Source organism: Leuciscus leuciscus (genome assembly GCF_965113295.1).
Source record: "Leuciscus leuciscus genome assembly, chromosome: 6".
Classification (NCBI taxonomy): Eukaryota; Metazoa; Chordata; class Actinopteri; order Cypriniformes; family Leuciscidae; genus Leuciscus; species Leuciscus leuciscus.
The window spans coordinates 42,831,296-42,858,767 of record NC_138730.1 but is presented as its reverse complement, the minus strand read 5'-3'; the positions used below and the strand labels follow the sequence as shown (position 1 = coordinate 42,858,767).

The 27,472-nt window shown below is 36.6% G+C and overlaps 2 protein-coding genes across 2 annotated transcripts in view; both read left to right on the top strand.

Moving 5' to 3' along the window:
• The first annotated feature begins 1,603 nt into the window (after window positions 1-1,603).
• LOC309501213 (uncharacterized protein) lies at window positions 1,604-3,364 on the top strand. Its single transcript, XM_082173296.1, has 4 exons — window positions 1,604-1,693; window positions 2,533-2,585; window positions 2,777-2,896; window positions 3,025-3,364. Exons 2-4 carry the CDS (start codon window positions 2,534-2,536, stop codon window positions 3,123-3,125), a joined length of 273 nt encoding a protein of 90 aa, XP_082029422.1. The 5' UTR covers window positions 1,604-1,693; window position 2,533; the 3' UTR covers window positions 3,126-3,364.
• An 8,785-nt stretch (window positions 3,365-12,149) lies between these two features.
• tgm1l1 (transglutaminase 1 like 1) overlaps window positions 12,150-27,472 on the top strand; it is a 28,664-nt gene continuing 13,341 nt past the window's right edge. Inside the window, exons 1-5 of the mRNA XM_082173005.1 lie at window positions 12,150-12,297; window positions 19,895-20,181; window positions 20,278-20,469; window positions 22,797-23,048; window positions 27,215-27,333. Of these exons, the coding sequence (XP_082029131.1) occupies window positions 19,896-20,181; window positions 20,278-20,469; window positions 22,797-23,048; window positions 27,215-27,333 (849 nt within the window). The 5' untranslated portion in view covers window positions 12,150-12,297; window position 19,895. The remainder of the gene's footprint in view (window positions 12,298-19,894; window positions 20,182-20,277; window positions 20,470-22,796; window positions 23,049-27,214; window positions 27,334-27,472) is intronic.

Sequence of the window (27,472 nt, the reverse complement as noted above, 5' to 3'; positions counted from 1 at the left end):
AACTTGCCTTACTATCTATAATATATATCCACACGCAGACTCAGAGAACACAGTCTGACCACACACACACACACACACACACACACACACACACACACACACACACACACACACACACACACACACACACACACACACACACACACACACACACACACACACACACACACACACACACACACACACACACACACACACACACACACACACACACACACACACGCGGCTGCCAAAGGAAGAGCGGCTGTGTCCTCACTGCACAGAGAATCAAGTGGAAACAGAGCTGCACTTTCTGACATCCAGCCCTTATTATACACACATTAGGGACACTTTCTATCCCCATTTCACAACCCACCAGAAAGACCTCCATCAGAAAAGAAATATGGACAAACTCCCACACCAGCTAGGAAAAAGTCCAGCAAGCTCAAACCTGCCTAGAGACACTGTTATAAATATCAGAAGATTAAATATTTTTATTGCTATGTTTATTATTATTGTTTTCTTTATTTTTTTCTTCATTATTATTATTTTATTATTAATTAAAAAATGTTTTTTATTGTATAGTGTTATTAATGCTTTGGCAATGTAATTTTTTTTTTTCACCATGCCAATAAAGCTTTTTGAATCTTGAATATTGAAAGGACTCAAAGGACATGTATGGGTGTCCATTCCAACACCCACACCTCACCAATGCAAAAGAAACAAAGTAAGGAAGGAGTGTCTACTTATAGACCTCGACCAGAGGTGTGTGGGTAATGTAGTGCACTAGATTTGGCAGTGTAGTTTGCTTAAAAAAAAAAAAAAATATATATATATATATATATATATATATATATATATATATATATATATATATATATATATATATATATATATAGGCTATGGGTGGGGAAAAAAAGTAAGAAAACTGAAAAAGGTTAAAGGGTCGAGGTCTTGTTGAGTTGCGTTAGTAGTGTTTTGAAACTTGCTGTTATGGTAAGAGGTGTGACATTTCCCAAACACACTCAAAACGCTTGACCAATCACAACACACTGGTCCAGCCAGCCAATCAGAGCACATTGCGGTTTTCAGAAGGAGGGGCTTCATAGAGACAGGAACTAAACTGAGCGCTAATGACAGACTGGGAAGAGAGAAGCTGCAATAGTGTAAAATATGTGAATAATAATGTTTTTTTCTTCTTCTTTACATTCAAGCATGAAAGCCTATATAGGTCGATCCCAAAAACAAACTCCAACCCTAATAATCAAGATGTTCAGAGTAATAGGCAGGTGAGTTTGATCAGGCTTTGAGCTAAACACTGCAAGGTTAAACACTCTGCAGATTTGAGGAACCATGATCTACATGTAAACATTTGATCAAACGTTCCAGTAAATGTTGCTTAACCACATTTATTATGATAAGGGAAAAAACAATGTATCTTTTGTTGCACAACTGGAAAAGACCAGATCAGAACAAAACAAAAGTTACACAATCACACTGACCATGCAATAAACCAATAAAAGTGGCACGTATCATCTGAAACTTAGCCAAGAGCACACAATGATCAAATTGTGTTTCTAGTTTCTTTGGCCTGAATCCAACAAGGAATTTCCCATTCCTGACAAAGATTCCTGGAACTTTACAGGCAGAATCACAGTATATAAGGGACACACAACACAGGTGTGTATGAATTTAGCTCTGCTTCACAGTCAAGGTAAGTTTACAGCATTATGCAACTTTGTTACACTGTATATAAGACTGTAATAAGTTAAATTCAGTGCATATTTATTGTACTTTTAATGGAAGAATTGTACGAAATAATGAAAATAGGTACTGGACCTTGACAAGCATAACTGTGTTTTAATAACTCTTTGACAGTCATATTGTTCTCTGATAAGTCTAGAATAGAAATGAAAAGATAATTTAACAATAATTTTGAGAAAAACTTAATTTTTTCACTCTAAAATCTAAATAACTGCATTTTGCTTTGTAACATATTTTCATGAAAACAAATATATTAAATATAATTCTCCTCAAGGTCTCAGTATTATAATGCAATAAATTGCAGTAGTTATGAGAATTGTACTTTAAAATCAGCTAAATAAATTCCACAATTAAATACAACAAATGTTGCCATGCTATGCAAATAGTTGACCTTTTGAATAAATTATCATAAAAAGTCACAATGTAAAAACAATTCAAAATAATTCCCAAAATATGCATTTTATTGAATAAATAAATAAATATATTTTTCCAATTATATAATAATAATAATACAATTAATAATAATTATATAATAATGACAAGTTTAAAAATTCATATTTGTGGTCTAAGAAATGCAATTCAAAAGAAATATAGGGACATATTTGAACAACGTAAACTACATGAATTTATTGCTCATTAAAATATGAGGGTGCATTAAATGTTTCATAACTGTTGTCAAAGAATGAGCATGGCTGATACTTTAACACTGTTCTAATAACAAATATGATTGATTAGTAAATGGATTGTTTTTATTTATTTATTTATTATGATTATGACTTTATTCAACAGAATGATGAAGGTCCTGCTACTGGCTCTTGTTCTCGCCCTGGTGTTGGCGAATGGTGGGTTTGCATGTTTAAAGCTAGAAGTCTTAGCACAGCCGTAACTATGTCCTTTTTCTAAGGATTCTGATTGTGCAAACCAATAATCTGTCATGCATTCATATTAAAAGCTAAATGTTTCCATCTTAATGCAATAGTTAGTGTCATAATATGTTTTGCAATAGTTCATAATCGCTTGAACTGTGTTGTAGTCTCTGCCCTGAAATGTAACAACTGTGTCCCCCGCAATGGAGGAAGATGTGTGACCACTCAGGAGACATGTGGCTATAAACAAGACGCCTGTGTATCTGCCAGATTCACCACGTATCCCTGTGAGTCTCTATCTTAAATTGTCATGTGTGGAACGGATTTTGCACACAAATATAGAACGTTTAGAAAGACTTACAGCAAAATATGTCAAGATGAACAAAGACACTCATTTACTTTTACATTCCTCTAGTTTCCTACTTCCGGAGGTGCATTGGCATGGGAGATTGCCTGATTCTTCAATCCAGCCCCTATATTACAGCCACTTGCTGTCAGAGAGACCTGTGCAATTAAACACAGCAACAGACCCCTGTCCTTTAAACACACATATACAGTCTTAAAAGGGGAAATTACTCAAACTTACTAATGCAAGACCAACATACACTATTTAATTACAGGATGTTACACGACAACATGTACATTTGAATTTGTGTGAATCTGTAGGCTACTATATGGGCACTTTCACATTTGTATTCATATTCATACACAGCCAAACATGATTGTTGCATGAATAAAATGTTGCATTAAAGACATGATTTTGTAAGACCATCATCCTTACTGTGTCTTCAAGTCCAAGTTTTTGTAAATTTTTCACATGACAGATGCGAAATGAATAAATCATTCAAAAATTACCATTTACTATACAGTAGGTCATTCTGGTGTTGCATGTGAAATGAAAATGAGAATACTGTGTACGATATAAAGCATAACTAAGACTACTGTGGTACATATTAATAAAAAGTTATTTAGAGAACAATAGGATACAGGAGAAGGAAGTTCAACACTCTTATTTCTAAATCTGATCTAAAGTCATTTTGGGTTTTTATAAATTTTTAATTTATGATTGAATTAGTTCATTGAAGGTCAGCAGCAAAGACATTGGTTAATAAAGTGAGATTAAATAAAGTATATTTGTGTAATTTAATATAGTTAATTATAAAAGTTTTAAGTAAAATTCTGAGATTGCATTTCACTGTTTTTATTCATTCTGAGGAATACTGAATGTTTTCATGCAAGTGAGATAAATGAATGTTCACATTTAGTCTAGGTAGAATAATAACCATCATGTTTACACAGCGCGCACACACACAACACCTCCTCACTTATTTCTCTCAACATGTGGACAGGAGAGCTGTCAGTCAATAAATGTAAAAAAAAGTAACTAGCGTTACTTGTTTGAAAAGGACAAAAGGTAACTTGAATATTTTGTTGTAGATTGAAAAGCAATGCGTAATGCGTAATACATAGGCTACTACTCAGCTCACATACTGTTTTTCACATATCATATGTTACGGAACATCAGACTTAGACAGATGGTTAGTGGAAATATAGATAGGCCTAGATGTTATTGCAGCAGATGAGCAAATGGTAAAACAGGTAAGCAATTTGTAATATTTGTAATAGAGGTTACGAACCGTGATGTGACATTTGAACCGATATCCAATCACGTGCGACGTAATGTTCGAACCCCCAGATCTTACTTTACGAGTTTTCTTTCAGACTTATTCAATTATATTTTTAAATATCCAGCCATACAAGTAATTGGAAGAATACAAATTATTTCAGAAACATTAAATATGTGCCATATGCAATTAATATATGTGTACATTATTATTCTATTAACCTACATCATATTGATATCCATACTGGCATTAAATACCACAGTTTAATCCCATTAAACTTTAATGGGTAAATTAATATATCACAGAGAGAAATTCAACACACACACACACGCGCGCGCGCGCGCACTGTCCACATGCCGTGAGACTGGGTTGCCACATAACATGAAACTATCTATGGAATGTGTGGCTGCTTCGTCCGACGAAGCTTCTTTCACAGGGGTTTGGCTGCTTTATTTTTTTTTGCTACAGGAGATGGCGCTGTTTTCGACACTCTCGAACTTTGAATCCTTTCCCATAACAATCAGGGGAAAGCCTCAGCTTCATGGGGCTTAATTTGCCCATCACTAGTTACAGTACTGCAGGTGATGGTAGAGATCGAGAAAGAGAAGAGGGTTGTCCAAAGAAGCACACACCTCGTCTTGATGGCAGTAATGACTGGTAATCTAATTGACTCACACAGGTAGACAAAATGAAGAAGAGCAAAAACATACACAAGCTTTGGGGATGAAGGTAAGAGTCCTATCTCAAAAGGAGACCAGGCGAGGTGTGTGCTTATATGTGTGTGTTGATGAGACTGTGATGATCAATGGCAGGTGCGGGTGATGGCTGAATGAGTGCAGGTGAGGATCAGGAGGGATGCTGGGAAGTGTAGTCCAGAGTGTGAGTGAGGGAGTATAACAGTGAAGGAGGACCGGTCCGGTACACTCCTGAAAGTATGAAAGTAGGCATATTCGGACTTGGCACTTTTTTTTCTTGTCGTAGTCGCGATGTTGCCCATACAGTTCAGTACAGGGATCGGAAACACCATCTCCTTGCAGTAGATCTTTGTGTATGTGTGCAACGGAGGGATTATTGTCGCTGTTTTGACTCTATTTTATAGGCTCTTCACAAGTAGCCAACTTTTTTTTTGTATCTTTAGGTTCAGTCTTAAAAGTGTGAATGCTAAGTGAACCAAGTAGGCTACCAAGGTATAATTTTCTTTTTTGGTCTGGACAAAAAGAACTGAACTACACGTGTGAACCTTTTACTGTCTATGGTGTGAACACACCCAAGGGTCACACAGAACGTGTTTGGTAGGTCAGTTCAATGTTCAGTAGGCTACTTAGACATATGTTAGATGCAGTACCAATGCAGCCCTTATTTAAAAGTCAGCTTTTTTTTTTCTTTTTTTTTCTCAAAATCCAATGAATTTGTAATATTGTGTCATGATAATAACAAAACTCCCTTCATTTTCTTTCTCTCTCCCAAAAAAAAAAAAAAAAAAAAAATTGCAGCTATAATTCAGATTCATTTGTCACAATCAAAAATAGGAGGTCAAGTCTATACATCACACTTTTGCCTTGTATTGTAGGTCATCCAGTTATTCTATGCAAACACACATTTCACATTGGCTACTATAAACATTATACTTAGCCTACTATATAATGAAAATCTAGTAAATATAGCATGCACTGATTGGGTCACTAGTAGAGCAGAGGTCTTCAACCCTGCTCTTGGGGAACCACTGTCCTCCAGAGTTTAGCTCCAAACACCTGAACCAGCTAAAAGAGCTCTTCAGAATCACTTGAAAATCACAAGCTGAAGCAGGTTCAAGGTTGGATAGAAACTTTGCTGGGCAGTGGGTCTCCAGGAACAGGGTTGAAGACCTCAGAGTCAGAACCCAAAATAGAGAGACATTTAGAGCAGTATATATGGCCTCTGCCTCTAGAGGGCACTCCATGTTTCAAGATCAGTGTTTCCCAGTTTGGGCTTGTCTGCCTGGATGGTAACCGTCATTCTGTGAATCTTTAGCATTCGGTGACTCCAAAATAACCCTGCCCTTGGTAGCAGCAAAAGCTTGCGATAGCTTTCACAGAACAACAACTACCAATTAGACAGTATTACAGTTCAGTCAAATCTGACTTAAAGGGATAGTTCGCCCAAAATTGAAAATTCTGTCATTAATACTCACCCTCATGTGACTTTCGTCCATCTTCAGAACCCAAATGAAGAACTTTCTGATTAAATCTGAGAGCTTTCTGTCCCTTTATTGGCAGCTACTCAACTACCTCTTTGACGCTTTAAAAAGTTCATAAAGAGTTCGCAAAAATAATCTTTATGAATTGAGCGGTTTAGTCCAAATTTTCTGAAGAGACTCGATTGCTTTATATGATGAACAGATTGAATTTAGGCTTTTATTCACATATTCACATTTCGTGCATCAAGCAGGTTCTCATATTTTCCAAAGATGAACGATTGTCTTATGGGTTTTGAATGACATGAGGGTGAGTAGTAAATTACAGAATTTAAATTTCTGGGTGAACTCTCTCTTTAAATTAGTTAACCCAACTCATTTTAGTTAGTAGTGTACTTTGTGATCTGAATTGGGTGGGTAAGATTGTGAGATAAGAGAAGTGGATGTTTTATGGATGAATCACCCTTACGAAAAAGAAGTATACTTCAAGTTAATTTTATGAAATATACTTAAGTAATGTTCAAGTAGATTTTTAAGTATACTTTATGTAGTAAGTGTATACTAATATCAATGTGTACTTGTAGTAAACTTGTAAGTGTAATATTTCAATACTGCTTGGGACTAAATTGGCCCACTTTTAGTATATAAAAGTATACGTTTAAGTGTACTATTAGTGTAAGAGTAGTAAACTTTAAGTACACAACTAGGTTTCTCATTTGTAATGCATCTGTACTACAAGTAAACGTATAAGTATACTAGTAGTTTACTATTTTAATACAAGTAGTAAATTTTTTAGTTTATGAAAGTACACTGAAGTGTACTCTCAGTAAACTACTAGTTTAGTAGTTTATACTGCAAATATACTTGTAAGTTTTCTTTAAGTGAACATAACATTATACTTATAGTTTACAATTTATATATTATTTTTGCACTTGCAGTATACTACTATGTTCAAATGTAGATATAATTTTTTTATACTTGAAAAATACCTTTAACTGTACTTTAATTTTTAAAACATTTTATTAGCTTCATGCATCCTTTTTTATCAACACTTGCATGCCGGTAAGTTTCATAAAGAAAGGCAACATTTTAAACAAAAGAGTTGAGAAAATCCAATTTTTGTCAAAGACTACACGCCTTGATCAGATTCAGAACGATAATCAAAACACAGATGGAGTAGATCGAGTCCAACACCCCCAAAGCTTCACAGTCGTTTTCTCTTCATGGGTTACGCTTTGTATTTGTATACGATAATATTTGGTAATATTAAGCAGTTTTGATTTACACGCTGTTTAATGTTTGATGATCACATTATTTTACATTTGAGTGAGCAATCTTCTATCACTTGTTTCCAGGGGGCCAATGTTTCATAAAACACTGAAGCTTCCCCGGGCGCCACCATTGATTAGCGGACCATCACCTGCTGTTAGCATCCATTGACTCCCATTCATTTTGGCGTCACTTTGACAGCGAATAACTTTACAGTTACTTTAAACTTTACAGCCAACTTTCCAGGCGTTTAAAGAGTCCATTATTTATTTCTAAAGAAACACGAAAATGTATAAAAGGCTCCATTACCTTGTATCTTACGTTATGGCCCCGTAGAAGCAGTTTTTGTAAAAGTAGGCTAACGATTGCGTCATAACCACGCGACTCTCTGTCGCACAGTAGAGAAATTACCGTATGGACGGGAGGAGAAGCTCGCGGGCAATCGGGGGGACGTGGAGGCAAAATGACAAAATAATTAATCAGAATACTTAGCAAAAGTTGCTCCTGCTCCTAGCTCATGGACACCTTGTTAATTAAGCTCAGCACGCTTAATTAACAAACTACAGCTGGTCCAAAACGCAGCAGCTCGAGTTCTTACCAGAACCAGGAAGTATGACCATATTAGCCCGGTTCTGTCAACACTGCATTGGCTCCCTATTAAACACTGTATACATTTTAAAATATTGCTGATTACTTACGAAGCACTAAATGGTTTAGCTCCGCAGTACTTGAGCGAGCTCTTAACGCATTATAGTCCTTCACGTCTATTGCGATCTCAAAATTCCGGCCAGTTAATAATACCTAGAATATCAAAATCGACTGCTCGCGGTAGATCCTTCTCCTATTTAGCACCAAAACTTTGGAACAGTCTTCCTACCATTGTCCGGGAAGCAGACACACTCTGTCAGTTCAAAGCCAGATTAAAGACACATCTCTTTGACCTAGCATTCACATAATACATTATAGACTTCTATAATTCAATGTTAGGCTGCATAGATTAGGTCAGCCGGAACCGGGAACACTTCCCATAAATCCTGATGTACTCGTTACATCATGAGAAGAATGGCATCTACGCTAATTTTAGTGTCTGTGTTTATCTCGAGGTTTTCCCGCAGCCTCCCGGATCCAGGCCGTATCCAGATCTGATGAAGGACCTTCACCTGGACCCGATGACAACGCAGTGCTGAAGTGCCAACTAGTCTCTCCCTATGGAGGATCCCTTTACCACTCTACAGATAAGGCGTTGTCGGGAAATTTCGTTTCGCGTTCCTACCCGAAGTGACAAAATAAAATAAAATTCTCTATCAAAATTTATAAGGAAAGCCCAGTACTTTGTTTAGGCTTGGTCTGTAGGGAATTCCAAACCTGCGCACATATATTCAAACGCACATAACTATAGAACCAATTCTAAATACGCATGTGAACGCCATCAGCGTTTCTCACAGGTTCGCGTTTAAAGTCTGTATAGAGAGAATGGTGTCGTCTTAGCGGCCCCTAATTTAATAACAAATGATCGTTGCGACGGAAGGAAATCAATCAAAAATAACTTTAGCTTGAAAATAATTCTATTAAAGAACCGCTATAAAGCCAAAACAATCTCTGTTACCTTAAATTATACACTTGTCTCTGTAAAGCTGCTTTGAAACAATCTACATTGTTAAAAGCGCTATATAAATGAAGATGACTTGACTTGACTTGACTTGACTTGACTTGACCTCCTACTCACGCTCTCTGTCTCTGCAAGTTTCGGAAGGGAATGATTCAGATTTCTCTTGGCACAGCTACTAGAAGACAGACAGGTTGCTCACGTCACATCTACGTCGTCAAGCTCAGTGTGAGTCTGCGCAGTACGCTCAGCCATCAGGAAGTGAGTGCTTCTATTTGACTTCACTTTTCTCCGTTGAATCCAATGGGGTCGCTGTGTCCATTTCTTTTACTGTCTATGCTTGTTTCAGCTTCTTCTTCTCCTGTATTTTGATCCGGAGATTCTGTACTAGAAGATGTGTCATAGCGCCCCCTACCTTATTACACTGAAAACATGGATAGCTGGAAAATTCAGTCAATGGTAAAGAGTAAAGTAGAATCAGAGTAAATTCCTATACACTACCAGTGGACTAGCCTACACAAAAATTCAGATACGCAGAATTAGAAGCATATCTGTTTTATATCAATATTCTAATCAATATTTTCAAACAATGTAAGTTTCATAAGACTGTATATGCAAAACTATGTAAAAAAAAAAAGTATATTTAATAGGCTATACTCGATCAAAAGATTAACACAACTACAAGCCATGTATACTTTGAATACTTAATTATACTTTTAAGTATATCTCGATCAAAAGATTGAGTACAAGTACAGGCCAAATATACTTGGACTTTTCACTCAGTATAACTCAAGTATACTTAAGTGTAATTTTAAGTATATTTCTGAGAAGTACATAAAGTATATTTTTGAGAAGTATATAAAATGTAGACTGAAAGTATACTTTCTCATTTATACTATACAGTATACTAATAGAACATTTGAAGAAACATATTTTTTGTAAGGGCAGATGAGATGAATTACGCTGCTCATGATGATGTATTTCCTAACAGCTTTTTTTCTGAATGGATTTTTTTTTGTTCAGATAAGAAACAATAAGACACACCCTCATTGCTTAATCCTGTTGACACATTTGGACGTGCCACCTTATTTTTTTCCCCCACTACAGATTCTATGAAGTCATAACTTATCAATCAAAGTATTCACACACTATATGTTGTGACATATAACCATATGAATCAGAGAGTGTAAAGTTTGTGTCTGTTACTCTTCTTACTCATTTCCCGTTTGCTCTCTAATTTAGTAGAGAAAGGTTGCTTTACTCAATACTCATTTAGTCTTGACGTCAAAGCTATGTCATGCCCACCAGTATTTTTTTTTTTTCTCTTTTAGGTCATGAATTGCGAAATAAACTCTGGGTACTCTTCATGCAAAAAATATTATTTCTTATTAAGAAGAAAGTGAGAGTGATACAAGTGTTATGAGAAACATAAAACTAATTGCGTGAGAAAATCACAAGTCTGAGATGGCAACAGTCAAAAATAAAGTTTAACATCACAATACAAAAGTATTTGACCGCATAATGATGCCATTGACCAATTAATATGGAAGAATAAGTGATAAAATTTTATTAATTTAGTCAGACACTTGTGAAACTGAACTCTGAGGTTTTCTTTTCCTGTGCAATGGTTTTACTGGAAACCACATACTGTACTTTCAAAACTTTCCACTGACCTGAGTAACTTCTGCTGCTGTCTCATTAGGTACACATTGTGTATGTGTAAAAAGAATTCAGCACATTCCAAAAAGTATCAAAGAACCAAAAAAAACAAAAAAAAACAAAAAAAAAAAACAGACACAGAACAACAAAATAAGCCTAATTCACATTCACGTAACTAAATGAAAGGATTCCGGGTTGACATGTTTCTATGAAAACAGGCAAATATGGGAGGCATATTAAAGAGAGAAACATTCTCATTCTAGAGACTATTTGACTGGACAAAAATATGGATACGCCCCTGAGTGCAGGATGATGTCATCAATTTTCTTGGTCCATTTTCCTTGAAGAGAAAGTGAATTTTAAATGTGTATGTCCGATTAAATTATATTTAGTCAACTTAGTAGTTAGTCATTTAAAGAATTGGTAATTAACTTGAGACATGGACTAAAAGACTCAAAAGTCCAAATTTGATTTCATGATGTCTTAAAAATAAACTTGGTTAAATTGCTTTTGATAGAAGGATTCACCCTGTGGATTGTGGATGGTCTTGTTGAATTATAGTCATTTAAAGACTTGGTAATTAACTTTGAGACATGGACTAAAAGACTCAAAAGTCCAAATTTGATTTTATGACGTCTTAAAAATAAATTTGGTTAAATTGCTTTTGATAGAACGATCCACCCTGTGGATTGTGGATGGTCTTGTTGAATAATAATAATTTGACATAACGCAATACTCATTGCTTTGTTCTTATTTCATAACACACTGTGGTTGTACTTTAAAGTAACATTTATGCCCTAGTGTAGGCAAATGTAATAATGTTTTAACCAGCAAACTTAAAAACACAATAGAAAAACAGATCTTTATGAAAGGGTGTATAGCTTACACTTTCACTTCCTCTAAACTATTATTAGGGCAGAAAGGAAATTGCTCTTGTGAGATAACCCAGTCCTTTCAAATAATTCTTTAGAATAAAATTAAATATCAAGATTGGTAACAGTACTGTAAGCGTTCATATCCCAAATGTCGATTCATGAACTGAGCCCTTTAATAAGACTTTGGGAGAACTGTCCATTTAACAAGCTGAGGGGAGACTTGATTATTGATATCTCGATTCTGTCACTAATTTAAGTACATGTATGACACTGACCATGTGAACTCCTTTATGAAATGTATAGATAGATAGATAGATAGATCGCTATAAGCACGTCATTGCCGAGGGGGTGGGCGTGTGTCTCTGATGGGCGTATTATGAACGCGCTTTATATGTGCTAGTCTTAGTACAGTGTTGATCTGACCCTGCTGCAAGTTTGAAGAACACTATCGGAATCCAGTGAAGAAAACCAGTTTACAAAAGTAAGGCGAAATCTTTTTTCTTTTCTTTTTTGTTCAATGACTTACTGTCAGTCGTGTTTGATCTGTGCAGAAGTAGGCTATTACTTGACTTTGCGTGGTCTCGCGCGCCTTGCGTTCCAAGGTTTGCGGTTCTGCAGATCAAATTATCATCCATAATTAGTCTATAGTAACTATTACTGCGTATGTTGATGTTTAAGTGAACCGTAGCACTTTCACGATGTATTTGTAGTCTCGTTTTGGTGACTGATGTGTGAACTTTTGAGAACAGGGAAACTAAAACCACAGTTACAAGCCACAGTTATTCTTTTTTTATTTATGTGTGCCTTAAGGATATGCAGTGCATAGCTCACGTATTTGGACTGAAATCACACATGTCTGAATGTAATTTCATTGTTTAGCAAAATATCAAGCCTTAATTCGAGCAAAAAATTATGAAGTGAAGTTCTGTGCAAATGTTTCTGCAGCATTTAAGAGCAGATAACTGCATAATGCAATGACACTCATACTTCTTATGAGTGCAAATATTTTTGGGGATCTACATAGGATATACTGTATGTTAGTGTTTGGCTAGAAACACAGTTAAAGCTACGCTAGACACTGACTGCATGGTTTCCAGATGTTTTTGCTTATGAATTCCAGCTGTTTCTGATTTGATAGGGCGGGGAACTGAACAAAAGCTCCTCACATTGTTCAGATACTTCGGTTCATCAGAACCTGAGATCATCTTTATCTCTCCATACCTCTCCCCTGGTTTATGAATAAATGAATGAGTTAGATTCTGATGGTTTAAAAGCCTTTCCGCTGTTTTTCCTGCTTTTTACATGTGTCTGTTTATTTTACTAGTCCAATTTCTTGAGGCTGCTGCTTTCAAGAATTTTTTTCTTGGCCATCCATTTGAAGGATTTTGTGTATTCCACATAACTGGTCAGTGTGATTATCATGTGCTCTTCTCCTCATGACTCCACCGATGGCTGTAAACATGAACTTTTGTGTGTTTAGCATCTATCTCAGTTATCATTGACTAACACTTCATTTAAATGGAGAAAATTATGAAAATGATGACAGAATTATTATTTGTTTTCTGTTAACTTTTCCATTCATATGCATGTGTTTCTTCTTGTGCTTTAGTTCTTTTTTAACATTTATAAATTTGATTGTATTGCAAAACTCTCTGGTAAGATCTTCTCCCCTCAAACTAAACTTCAGTCCCTCATAAATGGAATAGAGAGCCAAGAGACATTTTTAAACCTTCTGGAAAGGAAAGGTAAAGTAATTTTATAGCTGCAGTTTCACACCATGATGTAAACCACAGTGGTGCAAATAAAGCGGTAGAATCCCCCAAAAATCTGTTTTGGGTGGTTGCCAGGTTGTTGCTATGCTGGGTAACCATTACCACCCAGCAAGCTAGGGTGTTCTGATTGGTTGCAAGGTGACCCAAGCTAACAGAACATTCTCAACATTTTGGCTAATGTTCTGGCAAGGTTCTCTCAAAGTTATAAGCAAACATTCTCCCTTTAACGTTAACAGAACATTTGTTTAAACTTATCGGGCCTGTAATAATCAAAACTCAAAATGCACAAAAACGTTATTTATACATCGTTTATGAAACGTTTTAGTTGGACATTCGTCTGACATATTTTAAATGTTATAACTTGTTTCAGAATGTTCAGAGAACATTCAAAAGTAACATTCCCATAATGTTTTCTGAGTAATAAAATGGAACGTTTCCTAAACTTTTGCATAACCAAAAAATAAATAAAACTATTTCAATTTTTTTTTTATTTTTTTTTTTTACCTTTTAAACGTTCAGAGAGCATTCAGAAGTAATGTTTTCATAACTTAATGGGAATGTTTGCAAAAGATTGTTAGAACATGTTTTTGTTAGCTGTGATGAACTAGAACATTAACTTATCTAAAATATCTATTTGCTGTGATGTAAGAACAGCATGTTGAGTCAAGTTCTTTCTCAACCGCTGATAAACCCAGTCACTGCATCATGGAAATGATGAAAGTTTGAAGAATAGAGGAATAGAGGTGTGTCACATGATGACTTCATTAGGTGTGTGAACTTATGCCTTCAGTTGTTTATTTTCATTGTGTTTATAACGCTGTTGCCAGGTGTAACAGTCTTGGACATTTCCATAGTATCTGAGTTTTTTGGCCCTCCAAATGTGCCTTGTGGTGTGAAATTAAAATAACTGGCTTGTGTAACCAAGATAGGCCTACTAGATGAACACACACTTGTGCACTGCTTTTGTCAAATAGTTCACTTCATAATGACAATACACCATCATTTACTCACTTTTATGTTGTTTCCGTATGATTAGTGGAACACAAAAAGAGTCTGTTTTGCACAGAACGACAGACCGAAGTTGAAGCTCCATGTTTCATCATTGACATCAAACCACGAACAGTGAATGAGATGATTTCAAGTAAATAACGTGAGACTGTTCCTTACACAAAGCTAATGTATTTACATTTGTCCCGAAAAGAGCAGTGTCAACTTTCTGCTTAGCATCTCCTTTTGTGCTTTACGAAAGAAAAAAGTGTTTCGGGGCTCATTAGAGTCAATAAATGACTAGAGAATTCGCTTTTTTGGGGTAAACTATCCCTTTAAAATCTAAATACAGCTCAGAGGAGTAGATCTGCAGCAACCGCCCCTCTCATGTGCACATATTTGTCAGTTGCTCGCTCTATCTTTGGCTTTAGACCGGCTGCTGGAGTTACATTAGCCCTCATACACACACTATCAAAAAAAGTGGGCATGTACAATTCCAGTGGTTGGAAAGATTTTACAAATAAGTCTCCCATGCTCACCAAGGCTGCATTTATTTTTTTCAAAACTACAACAAAAACAGTAATATGTGAAATGTAATTACTATTTAAGAATGTTTTGTATATGAATATATTTTTTAAAATGTAATTTATTCCTGTGATCCTTCAGAAATCATTCTAATATGCTTATTTGCACTTTTTTTATTTTTATTTTTTTTTATTATTATCAATGTTGAAAACAATGTTAAAAACAATTTTTTTTTAGGATTCTTTGATGAATAGGAATTTCAAAAGAATGGGAATAATGGCAGTTTTATTTTTGGAAAACTTATATTAGCGAGCAGGGTTCATGGGTCACAGTGAATCATGATTTAGAGAGAGCAGATGTGTGAGAAAGGCTGTCCTGCATTGGAGAGGTCAGGTGAGGTCAGTCTTTAGTTTGCATTCTAGCATTCTGATCATAGCTGTCTATGTATACATGTAAGACTCATTCTTAACATCCATATCCCTGCGGCATCTCATGACACCCAGTGGAAAAATGTGCTGCTCTTATATAGCTAACTGAGACCTAACTTTTCTCAGTCATAGTTGATGCTTAACTGAAACACAGCAAATATGTTTCTCCTAAAAGTCCTTTATTGAAATAAAAAATAGTCATACAGTAAGAGATAGAGCTATAGAAGGAATGTGCATAACAGCACAGATCATTGATGAAATATTGAGATCTCTTTGATACCTTGGTATCTTTTGGTATGTTATATAGTTAACCCGTTTAAAGCCTATCATATCTAATACACAAATTTAAAAGTCCCCTAAATTATCAACATTTAATCAAAACTTTGCTGAAAAGCATTGTCCACAATTCATGCTTTCTGTCGCCCTGATATTTTAGACTTATTTTAGCAAGTAAAAAGCTTTTTTTTGTATAATTGTAAAAATAAAATCCATGATCTTTTTGCTATGAATTATTGAAATCTTGCTATATAGTTATGAAGATCTCATTAATCAGAATTTCTTATTTTTTTGTAGGCATATAAATAATTGCACATTTTTGCTCAGTTTGGGCCTCTCAGTGTTGTCTCACTTTGTGCCTCCAGGACCATAGAGGTCGTGACCTCTTGAGGCTTGTGTTTAGGAAATTGGGCGGCTCGTTGGTTGAACACAGAGCATTGCTTGAATAAAGTCTTTGAATGAGCAATGGCTCTTTTGAGAATCTTTAAGGCGACTCATCACGTCTTGTGAAAGGTCTTAGGACATCACAGTTCAGTACATATTTCCTAATTGAATAAAACAATAAAGCAGCTTCACATTTGTCCTCTGTAGTCTGTCCTGTGTTAATGGCGTAGTGTGCAGGCTTCAGTGACTTACACTCATCCAGAGCAGCATTGCACACATTCTTGTGCTGCACATGATCACATATACAGCTGCAAACTTATGAGCAGAACTGTGTGTGTTTGGCTGTATTAAAATGGTAAACCTTAGGACATTTTTAAGTAAATGTGACTCTAGATCACAAAACCAATCACAAGTCGCATATTTGTGGCAATAGCCAACAATACATTGTATGGGTCAAAATTATTGATTTTTCTTTTATGCCAAAAATCATTAGGATATTAAGTAAAGATCATGTTCCATGAAGATATTTTGTAAATTTCCTACCGTAAATATATAAAACATTTATTTTTGTGAGTGAATGCATCACAATCGCGAACATAAATGAACAACTTTAAAGGTGATTTTCTCAACGTTTCGATTTTTTTCAACCCTCAGATTCCAGATTTTTCAAATAGTTGTATCTCTGCCAAATATTGTCCTATCCTAACAAACCATACATCAATGGAAAGCTTATTTATTCAGCTTTCATATGATGTATACATCTCAAATGAAAAATGTTTTACCCATGTGACTGGTTTTGTGGTCCAGGGTCACAAATTGTAAACATTTGCAAACATGTTATCTGATGTGTTTAAAGGCGGTCTAATTCAGTGGCTAAATCTGATGGAAGTCAGTGAAATGGGTGAAATTGGTTACAACACTTTTAAATAAGAGGATAACAGATTAATGATGTGCCTAGAGTCAAGTTTTTCATAGCTAAAGAGACTAAATCAAGCTTTCAGTTATGTTTTGATGACATATCACTTTTGTCTTAGTTGTTTCAGCTCAAATTTATTTGGAGAAAGAAAAAAGAAACTAAATAGTTGTTATACAGTAGGAGTTAAGGTGAGTTTAGGAGTTTCACATTGAAATCTTTGACTTTGGATTACACATGTTAGTATCTCTACACAACTTATCACCGTTTGAGTTTTTACAGTACATTTACATTTATGCATTTAGCTTTTATCCAAAACAACTTTCAAAAGAGGAACTAAAGCAATTCGTCAAAGAGTCAATGATTCAGTATTCATAATATACAATGCTAGATTTATTAAAATAGTAGATTAGCAAGCAAGCTAGAGAAGAGGAGAAATGTAGAGAAATAGAAGATTCATTAGCTATGTTTCCATTCAAAGTTGCGAATTTAACTTGTTCGCAAAATTGGAATATCATATAAAACGAATAAAGCATCGTTTCCATCCCATGTGTTCAAGAGGACAAAATCATCTCTTCCTGGGAAATTGGCACAAATTATCTGTAATAAAAATGGAAGTTGCTGCAATCGGGGAAGCTACTGTGGCTCTTTCTTCCTACATCATAAATGACTCGGCAGACGAAACGCAATAAATGGCTGTCATGTTATCTTGTGTTCAGATGCCTGGTGTTTGTTTGAGACGCTTCTGTTTTCTGGGAATTAAACCGAATCATTTTGATAACAGACTTTGGCTCAGGCATTTCAGAGTGACTAAACAAATGTTTGAGAACTTGATCCATTGGTTAGTCCATTTATTCAATCACATCCACTGTTGAGGAAAAGTCATGTGATTTATTTGTTTTGCTCATCGAGGGATTTATTTGGTAAATGTGTTTCCATTGTAGTTTATGCACGTCTAATCGGATAAAAAATGGATCTGCCTCATTGAGTGCACATTTTTAATGCAAATTTTTTGAATTTATGCACATCATGGTGTTTCCATCCAGTTTTTTTTAATGCAATTTAATACAACAGCTTTCCTGTAGCTCAAACGTTAGAATGAAGGCGCTTGCAACGCTAAGGTCATGGGTTCGATTCCCAGGGAAAGCAAGAGCTGATAAGAATGTAATGTGTACCTGGAAATGCAATGTAAGTTGCTTAGGATAAAAACATCTGCCAAATGCATAATGTAATGTAATACCACCCCCCCCGAAAAAAAAAAAAAAAATAGATGGATGGAAACATAGCTATTGAGCTTTAGTTGTTATCTGTTTAGTCTCCTCTAGAATTTTAAAAGTGAATTCTGATGAGAACAATCCTACAAAAAGTCTCAATTTGCTGTCCATTCAATCTCTTTGCAGGATGTTAAAGAGAAAGTGCTGCAGAGACGTGTCTGGTTTGTTAAACTGAAGGGAACGAAATGCTGCTGGTTGGTTGTTGAGAGTTTGGAATTTGGTAATTGTGAGAAATGTCTTGAGAAAACAGAAGAAAACATGTTGTGGAGATTAAAGGAGAGCACGAGGCCATTGGGAGGAAAACACATGGTTCTCATTTTCAGTGTTTACTGGGACAGAACGCGCATGCGACGTCAGCATTTCTGATCCTCTTGATTATTCTATTTTGCACCAAAAAACTACCGATCACTGATCATTTGTGAATAATTACTGATGTTTATTTGGCAATGGCAATCTGAGACATAGTATCTGGTCACCACCAGAAGCAACGCTGGGAAATTCCTGTATCTTTAAGCGGCATGTTAAAGTTTACAGCTCGTGACCAAATAGGCAATTACTTTAACAACATTGGAGAAACGCAGATGTATGTGGACTATTCCTTTGCATGGTGGCTTTAACTCATGCACTTTTTGATTAAGCGACATGGGAGAAAGCCTTATAAAACTTATAATGTGTGTGTGTGTATATATCTTATTTTATGTTTTTAGGGAAAATAAGGGGTCGTCGTTAGGGAGTCATTATGTTCATTGAATCTTTTTGTTTTGTGCTGTTCCTAGACAAATGAATGCATAAAAAAAAACTAGTATGGGAAACCGTATTCACTATGATTTAACTTTTCTAATTGTAGAATGCACAACATTTTTGCTATGTTTAATTCCATGAGATGCATCCAGTTATCATCATAAAAACATATATTTTGCATTTAATTTTGTGTACTGATTTTTATTTTGTGCAAATGTTAAACACCAGATAAATTCAGTCTTGAAACAAGAAACAATTACATTGCATTATCATGCATTTATCTTATGTGTGATTCATACTGTATGCATATGTTTGACCCTTGGTTTAATTTTTATTTTGTTTTGTGCAAATGTTAAAGTCTTCTTCACCGACACAAAGTGTTAATCAGTTAGATGCGTATTGCTAGAGAACATAAGCAGGGGAAATAGTCTTGTGTTAACCTAAAAAAAAAAAAACTTCACACTTTACATTTCCTCAAGCCAGGCCCATATCTATCTCTAACTTGTTTTTGTTCCATTTCAAAGTTGAGAACTGTTTTATATCTTGAGAGATGCATTATGCAAATGCTTAAATGCTTAACCATATGAATGATATATTCACTTCGCTCTTGGCTCTCTGATTAATGAGATCTTGTTTGTATCCTCTTTGAATTTGCTTCACCAATGAATCATTATCAACAAATGTCATTGTGAAACTTATATTGTCTGCTCATTTCACTTGCATCAAGTCTTTGATTTTGATTTTCCATGTAGTAATTACTTTGTACGATGTCTTTCAGGATGCCAGGAGAAAGACGGTCAATCCGAGATAACTCCGCTGTCGGACGTTTCCACGGTGTTTCTGAAAGCAATGGTCTGGCCGTCCCCGAGAGACAGACCGTGGACAAAGTGAAGAAAGACGAGAGCGGATGTCGACGTTGGTTACGGAAGGCTTGTCCATGTTGCTTCCGGCAACAGAGCAGCTCGTATGATTTGACCACTGAAAAGGATGCTGTGGTTGTCGAGGATGGAGAAAAAGAAGAGCCGGCATCTCCAGTTCCTCCTAGCGGTGATACAGAACTAAAAGGTGAGAAGAGAAGCTCAGTCTCAGACAGTCAAAATACTAAAAACCTCATCTGAAGTTCCTCAAATTCAATCTTTTTTCTCCATCTTTTCCCATCAGAGTTGTCTCTAGCTGTGCGTTCTGTGGATCTGCTCAGCCGGAAAACTGATCGGAACAAGAAGGAGCATCACACGGATCAATACTATGGTGACCAGCTCATCATCCGCAGAGGACAGACGTTTCAAATGGAGCTTGAGCTCTCACGATCTTTCAACCCAAACACAGATAAACTTCACCTGGAACTGAAGACAGGTGAGCGTGAAGAGAAGTCGCATAAATACGTGCTTTATCTATTTTGAATGTTGGTTTCAAACATAAAGTAAAAACCATGGGATAGATAGATTGATTCAAATTCTTCCGTTTTCCAGCATCTTTTGCATATTTAAACCCTTTCCAGCAGTGATTGTATGATTTTGAGATCCAGCTTTTCACACTCAGGACAATTGAGGGACTCAAACACAACTATTAAATAAGGTTCAAACATTCACTGATGCTCCAGAAGGAAACACGATGCATTAACTTTTTGAATTTGAAGATCAAGGTCATTTGTACGTTGTCTTCCGGGTAACTTGTATGTATCTTTTGTTGCTTCTGGGGTGCAATACTAAATGACATTTTTTAATATTTAAACAAAATAAGAAAAATCTTCATCCTGTTCAAAAATTTTCACCCCCCGGCTCTTAATGCTTTGTGTTTCCTTCTGGAGCATCAGTTAATGTTTCCCTTTTTATGTGGAAAAATTTAATTCAGAGATTTTATAGTCTTGACTATAAAAAAATAAAACATTTACCAGAGTAAAATGTGTGACAAATAGCCCCAATTCCCCCTACACATTTTCTCATGGAAAAAAATATCACACTGTTATTATTTCAAGTATAGTCTTTCTTTCTTCTGTTTCTGTTGACTGCTTATTTGAAATGAGTATTTACAGACTGGAGAACACAACAGGAGTGCTCATCTCGTCCCACTGATAAGGGCGTAAACATCTGTGATTTAAAAATTTCTCTCTCAGGCCGCACCCAATGATACAGCTCACTTATTTTGAAGAGATAGGAAGTTAAGGAGTGAGAGATTAACAATAAATCCACTTCACACTGATACAAGAAACAGAGTAAAACAGGATATTCAACTCCCAAAAAATGTCAAAAATAAATAAATAAATCAGGATTTGATTGGATCATGAAAGTAATTTTTCATCAAAAAATGTAACTTGACTTTTCCTTTCTGCTGACATGTGCACTATTTTTCATGTTTCACATCTGACACATAAACATTTAAAGGGATACTTCAGCTCTGGGAAGATGAATGTGTATTTAAAATAGGTCATTTAAGTAGAAGAAATGTGAAGACATTTTTTAATTTGGAGCTTTCTAGACTGAGAAAAGCCAGAAAATGTATTTTTGGCTTATGTGGATGAAAGACAACAACTCCCAGTATGCACTTGCTTCGCTGCCCTAGGAGGCCACGCCTACCGGTAAGAGAGCGCAGTTGAACAACAAGGCTATTAGGCTAGCCTACGTGATGAGTTTGCCAGGGATTTAGAGATCGCCCAAAATGTCTGGGATTCGGCTTTTGCGTTCTACAGTCGCCATTCATTATGTTTACTGTGGCGAGCAGGACGAGGCTGACGGCCGCGGGAGAACGGCGCGAAGCCGGTGGCGTCAGGGTCTTGCATCTCTCACGGAGGAGCGGGAATTTTCTTAGCAATGGTAAAACGCACATCAACCGATCACTTGTTTAGCGTTCATGTAAACACTACATTCAGACTCACCAATCGGAATGAATTCAGTTAGATAGAAACAAAAGGTGTGCATGTAAATAGTGAATGGCGACCGCAGAACGCAAAAGCTGAATCCCGGACATTTTGAAAGATCTCGCCCGCCGGACAAGTCCGGGAAAAAGAGGATGGTAACCCCTACTTACTCAGCTTTCTCCTACTATTCAGCTTTCTCCACAGAACAAGAGCCTGTTAGCTTAGCTTCCAAAGAAAGACGGCTGACACTGTGTACATTCTGTGAGTGAGATCCCACCTCCTATGGGCGGGTTGAAAACGTGCGGAACAACGCCATCTACTGGCTGTAGTCTTTAGCCTCTGGCCAGAAAATCCTCCGATGATGCAAAATGACGATTTTTGCGTCATCGGAGGATTTTTTCCAGACAAAAAATACATAAATCTCTTGTCTCAGGGGGATATGAAGGTGGAAAGCATGGTAATTCGAAAATACTACAGGTTTTCTACTAATACAAAGCTTAATGCTAAATCCTGAAGTATCCCTTTAAATGCATGACTTTTTTAACTATTAATAATTCACAAATGTTCTCTACATAAAGAACAGGAATTGAAAAAGGAAGGACCATGTTTCATCATCCGTGCCAGCCTTATGTGTTTTATTACCAGCGAACTGCTTTTGGCTGACCTTGACCTTGAGTGACTGAATCAGTATTTCAACATAGTTGGATTGCTTGGATTTGGCTGAAATCCTCCCCTGTGCAATAATTTACCAGAAATGTCTAAACTCAGACTCAAATTAATCATGTTCTTCTCAAAGCATGTGTTTCATGTCCATGTCATCATTCAGGCACGCTGCCGCTGGTGTCAAAGGGCACGCACATCATCATACCGTTGGTGGAAGAACTCCAGGATGAACGCTGGGAGGCCAAGATCGTGGAGCAGAACGTCAACCGAGTCAAGCTGTCCGTCAACTCCTCCACCACTGCTGTCATCGGAAAGTACAAGCTGACCGTCGCAACGCAATGTCTGAAGACGGGCGAAACTACCACGCACGACCCTGACAAAGACATTTACATGCTCTTCAATCCCTGGTGTGAAGGTATGACAAAAACACTTATCTTATGCGTAATACAGCGCAGTGATCAGATTGAAAGTTAATTCGTATCAATAATGTGTAGAAAAGCTCATACACTGATGTAGATGTGTCTCCACTCTGAATGAATGTGTATACCTCACATTTCGTGACATTGGTTTAACTTTGCTTTTTAAACCAAAAGAACAGCTCTGAAAAACTCTATCTTTTTTCAGATATTACCTTTTTTTGTGTGTGTGTAATATAGCTGTTTGTGAATGCAAAAGGTCTGCAAAGTTTCAAAGATCAAAGTGCACGACAAATGGAGTTATTGTCTCACAAAAGAAAGAACTGTTTCTAAACTGCCTGACACGAGTCGTCAGTAAATCCAGTCTTACTTCCTGCACGAGCCTATGTAGGTTTGTAACAAAATATGCATAATGCCGATATACAGTATAGACTTCATTGGCTCCCTATGAACAACGTCTACTTTGACCCGCCCTCAAACACTGTAGTTGTAGCTGAGGCCTGGAAGAGTTTGGTTCGTGTTGTCAACATGTGGAGACGATGCTGTTTTCTGTGCTGTGAATGCAAATCCACTTTGGATGAGGAGTTTACGCGCAAATTTATACTGTAAAACTGACGCCATCGTGACTGTTCGTATCACTGTGTGTGCACAAGTGCTGAGGAAGGTGTGGATCTGAAATTCAGATATGGTAATGAGCGTTTCGTTTCCGACATGCGCTGTAAGTGGTGGACCAATCACAACAGACTGTGCCATCTGACCAATCAGAACAGAGTCGGCTCACGGAAAGGAGGGGTTTAGAGCGACCGAATCCTTGATTGAACCGTTTCAGACGCTGTGAGAAAAGAGCTGATGCTGCAAATGTATATTATATGAAAATTAAATGTTTTTTTTTTACCTTGAATGCATGTAAATCTATCGTAGTAGACCTCCAAAACAAAATTAGGAACCTTTCAATTGTATAATAGGGGCCCTTTAATAAAATAAAACAATGAGTGCTATCATTGTTTCATCCCTGTAAACATCTAAACAAATTTTTAGGGTTTCATGATCCGTTAAGAAGATATTTTATGCTCATGATTGCCATAGTACCATTTTCATCAACACAGAGAATGTAATGCATTTATGAATTACGTCATGTCACAATGTTGGAATGCAGCGCGGATGACTGTACCAAACTCATCCATTGACGAGAAGCCAAACTACACCTCCACTGAAGCTTGTCTGAGAAACGCTGATATATTTAGTCTAAAATATTACACAGGCAACTGTTAACGCAATATAACATGAAGGTGCAAGTTTCCTCTTGTAGCCCAGTGACTTACATCAGTCTTCAGGAGGATTGAACGTGTTCTTGCAGTCCATTTGTGTTGCAGAAGTTTGGATTAACAACTATTTTGGCTTCACTGCAACGACTGGCTATAACTCACTGGCTAAACTAATTTGTAATATTTCACAGAAATCAATGTATTTTAGTAGCCTGGCTAACGTCAGACCACGTCTGGGAACCACATGTTCATTTTCTCGTATTTGAGGCGTGGTTTACGAATGCCCAGAGCCGTTTATTGGACGCTACGAATGTCTATCAAATGCGCCTGTACGTACCTCATAGCCAATCGTTTCAAAAATACCAGATGACGTATGTAGAGCGGCAGAAATTCGACGAGGAAGAAGACGAAATAAACTTGCGTTCTAAACTACTTAGAACACTATCTAAGGCTGCATCGAAAGGTAACTTCGCGTCTGATGCCATGTTGGATCCATAGATATAAACAAACTGCTTCGGTGTATCGCATAAACGTCGTCATCGTCTTGCTGCTCTCTCCCCGTTCTGTGATTGGATCCCTTTTTGAGGGGAAAATCTGGTCCATGGTGTCCAGACTGCCTAGCAGCGTGAATAAAATCGCGCTGCGCTCAAGGCAGCATGGGGAAACCCAGGCTAGTGTTTTAGTGCAATATTACATCTGCATAGGCGATAAAATGCAGATGTGAGAACTGTTAACCGTTAATATGTATGTAAACTACATTAAGAAAAGAAACAAAATGTATAAATGGACTCATGGGGGAAAATAAATCAAATAAAAAAGTTCAGCAAATGTGGAAATGGCTTTTGAACAACTTGAGATTCTCTTCCATAGAATTACAGTTTTGTTTACAGTCACTAATAAAGGTAATGCAAGCTGAATCAGCAGACAATACAAGTTGGACAATGATGTTTGTGATAAAGAATGACAATTTTAATCAATGATTACTTGGTGAAGAAAATACAAATCGATTAAGGAAACATAATATCCCAATATTTATATCGAAATAAAAGGGCGTGGCCTGGTTTATTTAGTTAGAAGTGTGTTGAAACTTGCGGTTATAGGGGCGGGGCATTTCCCAAACACTCTCAAAACGCTTGACCAATCACAACACACTGCTCCAGCCGACCAATCAGAGCACATTGCGCTTTTCAGAAGGAGGAGCTTCATAGAGACAGGAACTAAACAGAGCGTTACTGACAGACTGGGAAGAGAGGAGCTGCAACAATGTTAAATATGTGAAAAAATTATGTTCTTTTTGAACATTCGAGCATTAAAAATTACTCTAGTAGAGCCCAAAAAGATAATAGGTCCTCTTTAAAGTTTGTTTTGTTGGGTGGTTCGGGCTTTGCACTCTTTCCTGCGCTTGAATGCCAGAGATGATTGTTAAGGAAAGAGAGAGCAATGCCAAATCACCTTTCACTGCTGGCACTGTTATCTTTTCTCTCTCCTTCTATTTTTTTCCTCTGTCTAGCATTTTTTCCTGACGTTTCTTCTACAGTCCCACCTCATCTGGCAGTTCACATGTCAAATAAATCTTCCCCACTCCCGCTCTCTTTCTCTCCCTCCTTGGCCGCTCTTTCACTCCAGGCCCTTCCTGTCATTCTTTACTGGTTTCTTTCAGCATGGTTTGTTTTATAACACTACATTTGGCTCATTCTTGAACTTCACAACATGCTGAACTCTCTAACTCTGAATGTAATGTCGTAATTTAAGGAAGTACTTCAATAACAGGGTGTAGCTGAGTTTCAGATAAATGTTGAGTCAGGCTCAGATTCTTTATTCATTATAACCTGGTTAGCTACACAAGGGCACAATGCTACAATTTAGGGAGTATTCTTTTATTAGCCCAGTTTTTACATTGCTTAACAGTTTTTGCATATTAAAATAATTTTCAATGTCCCAGTCATTACACGTGTGGAATTGTTTTGAAACTCAGAATGTGGAAAATATCTTGTGACATTATGAATGAATCTACCATCATTTGCCATTCTTTTAGGCTATTAGTTCATCTTTTTCGATGAAGTAAAAAACTGATGACTGAAATGTTGCTGACCGAAGCTTTTATTCAGCAAATGGCTTTGATCAAAACAATAACAAAAGCGTTTTCTACATGCTTTCTTCCGTATCCGGGAACACTCACATAAACCACATAAATGCCCGAAGACAAGGACAGAACAGCGAATCACAACAATTTTATTTTAAGTAATTTTAAGGTTTCCATTTCCATTTAGGTTGAATTTTTCATTTTAATTTAATTTAATTCATTTATTTCAGTTTTAGTAATTTTAGTACTTTAAACTTATTTTATTTAGTTGTCAAGGCTTTCAAGTTTAGGTTTTTTGATCTATTCTTTATCTTTTATTTTATTTGACCTTTTTTAATGAATGAAAAACATTTTTAATATTTTTAAAAGTTTGAGTCAGGTAATTGTGATATTGTGTAAAAGGAAAACTAATATGATTTACATCTTAAAAAAAAAATAAAAAAAAATAAAGATCCTGCTGTGTTTTTCTGTCCTTCTGATCTTCTTTTGTCTTCACTCTTCCAGGCCTCTTTCCATTACACTGGTCTTTTCTCCAGCATGTCATTCTTTTCCATTCATTTCGTCTTTCCTCTACTAAGTTCTCTACTATCATTTCCGTTACTTTATAGTGCCTCCATTCTCTCCCTTTTCCCGTCTGATTGCACCACTCTTGTGTTCACGCCCTGGTGGAGAAACAGGGAACATTCCAATGGAAGCAGAACAGATTCCAGACGTTGATGATGTCACTGCTTTCCTTTAAAATGAACCAAACCGCCGTATCAAATCCTGTAACTGTGTTTTCATCCTCCCTTATGACTCACTCTGTCTTTCTTCTCAGAGGACACGGTGTACATGGAGAGTGAGAAAGAGCTGAAGGAGTACGTCTTAAGTGATACTGGAAGAATCTACTACGGCACTGAGAAGCAGATCGGAGCTCGGACGTGGAACTTCGGCCAGGTGGAGATCAGAACAGAGCACTTTCTCTGGGGGAAAAAAACATGTTAATGAAAATTCTTGTGAAAACGTATCTTATACAATCAAGAAAGCACGAAGCATATCATAATTGACACATGGAGTCTCAAATTAAATTTTTGGC

Bases quoted from the DNA above. Each gene is read 5' to 3' on its own strand.
- LOC309501213 (XM_082173296.1), top strand. From the start codon at position 2,534: ATGATGAAGGTCCTGCTACTGGCTCTTGTTCTCGCCCTGGTGTTGGCG. The intron at 2,586-2,776 runs GTGGGTTTGCAT...ACTGTGTTGTAG, and splicing joins CGCCCTGGTGTTGGCGAATG to TCTCTGCCCTGAAATGTAAC. The intron at 2,897-3,024 runs GTGAGTCTCTAT...ACATTCCTCTAG, and splicing joins CAGATTCACCACGTATCCCT to TTTCCTACTTCCGGAGGTGC.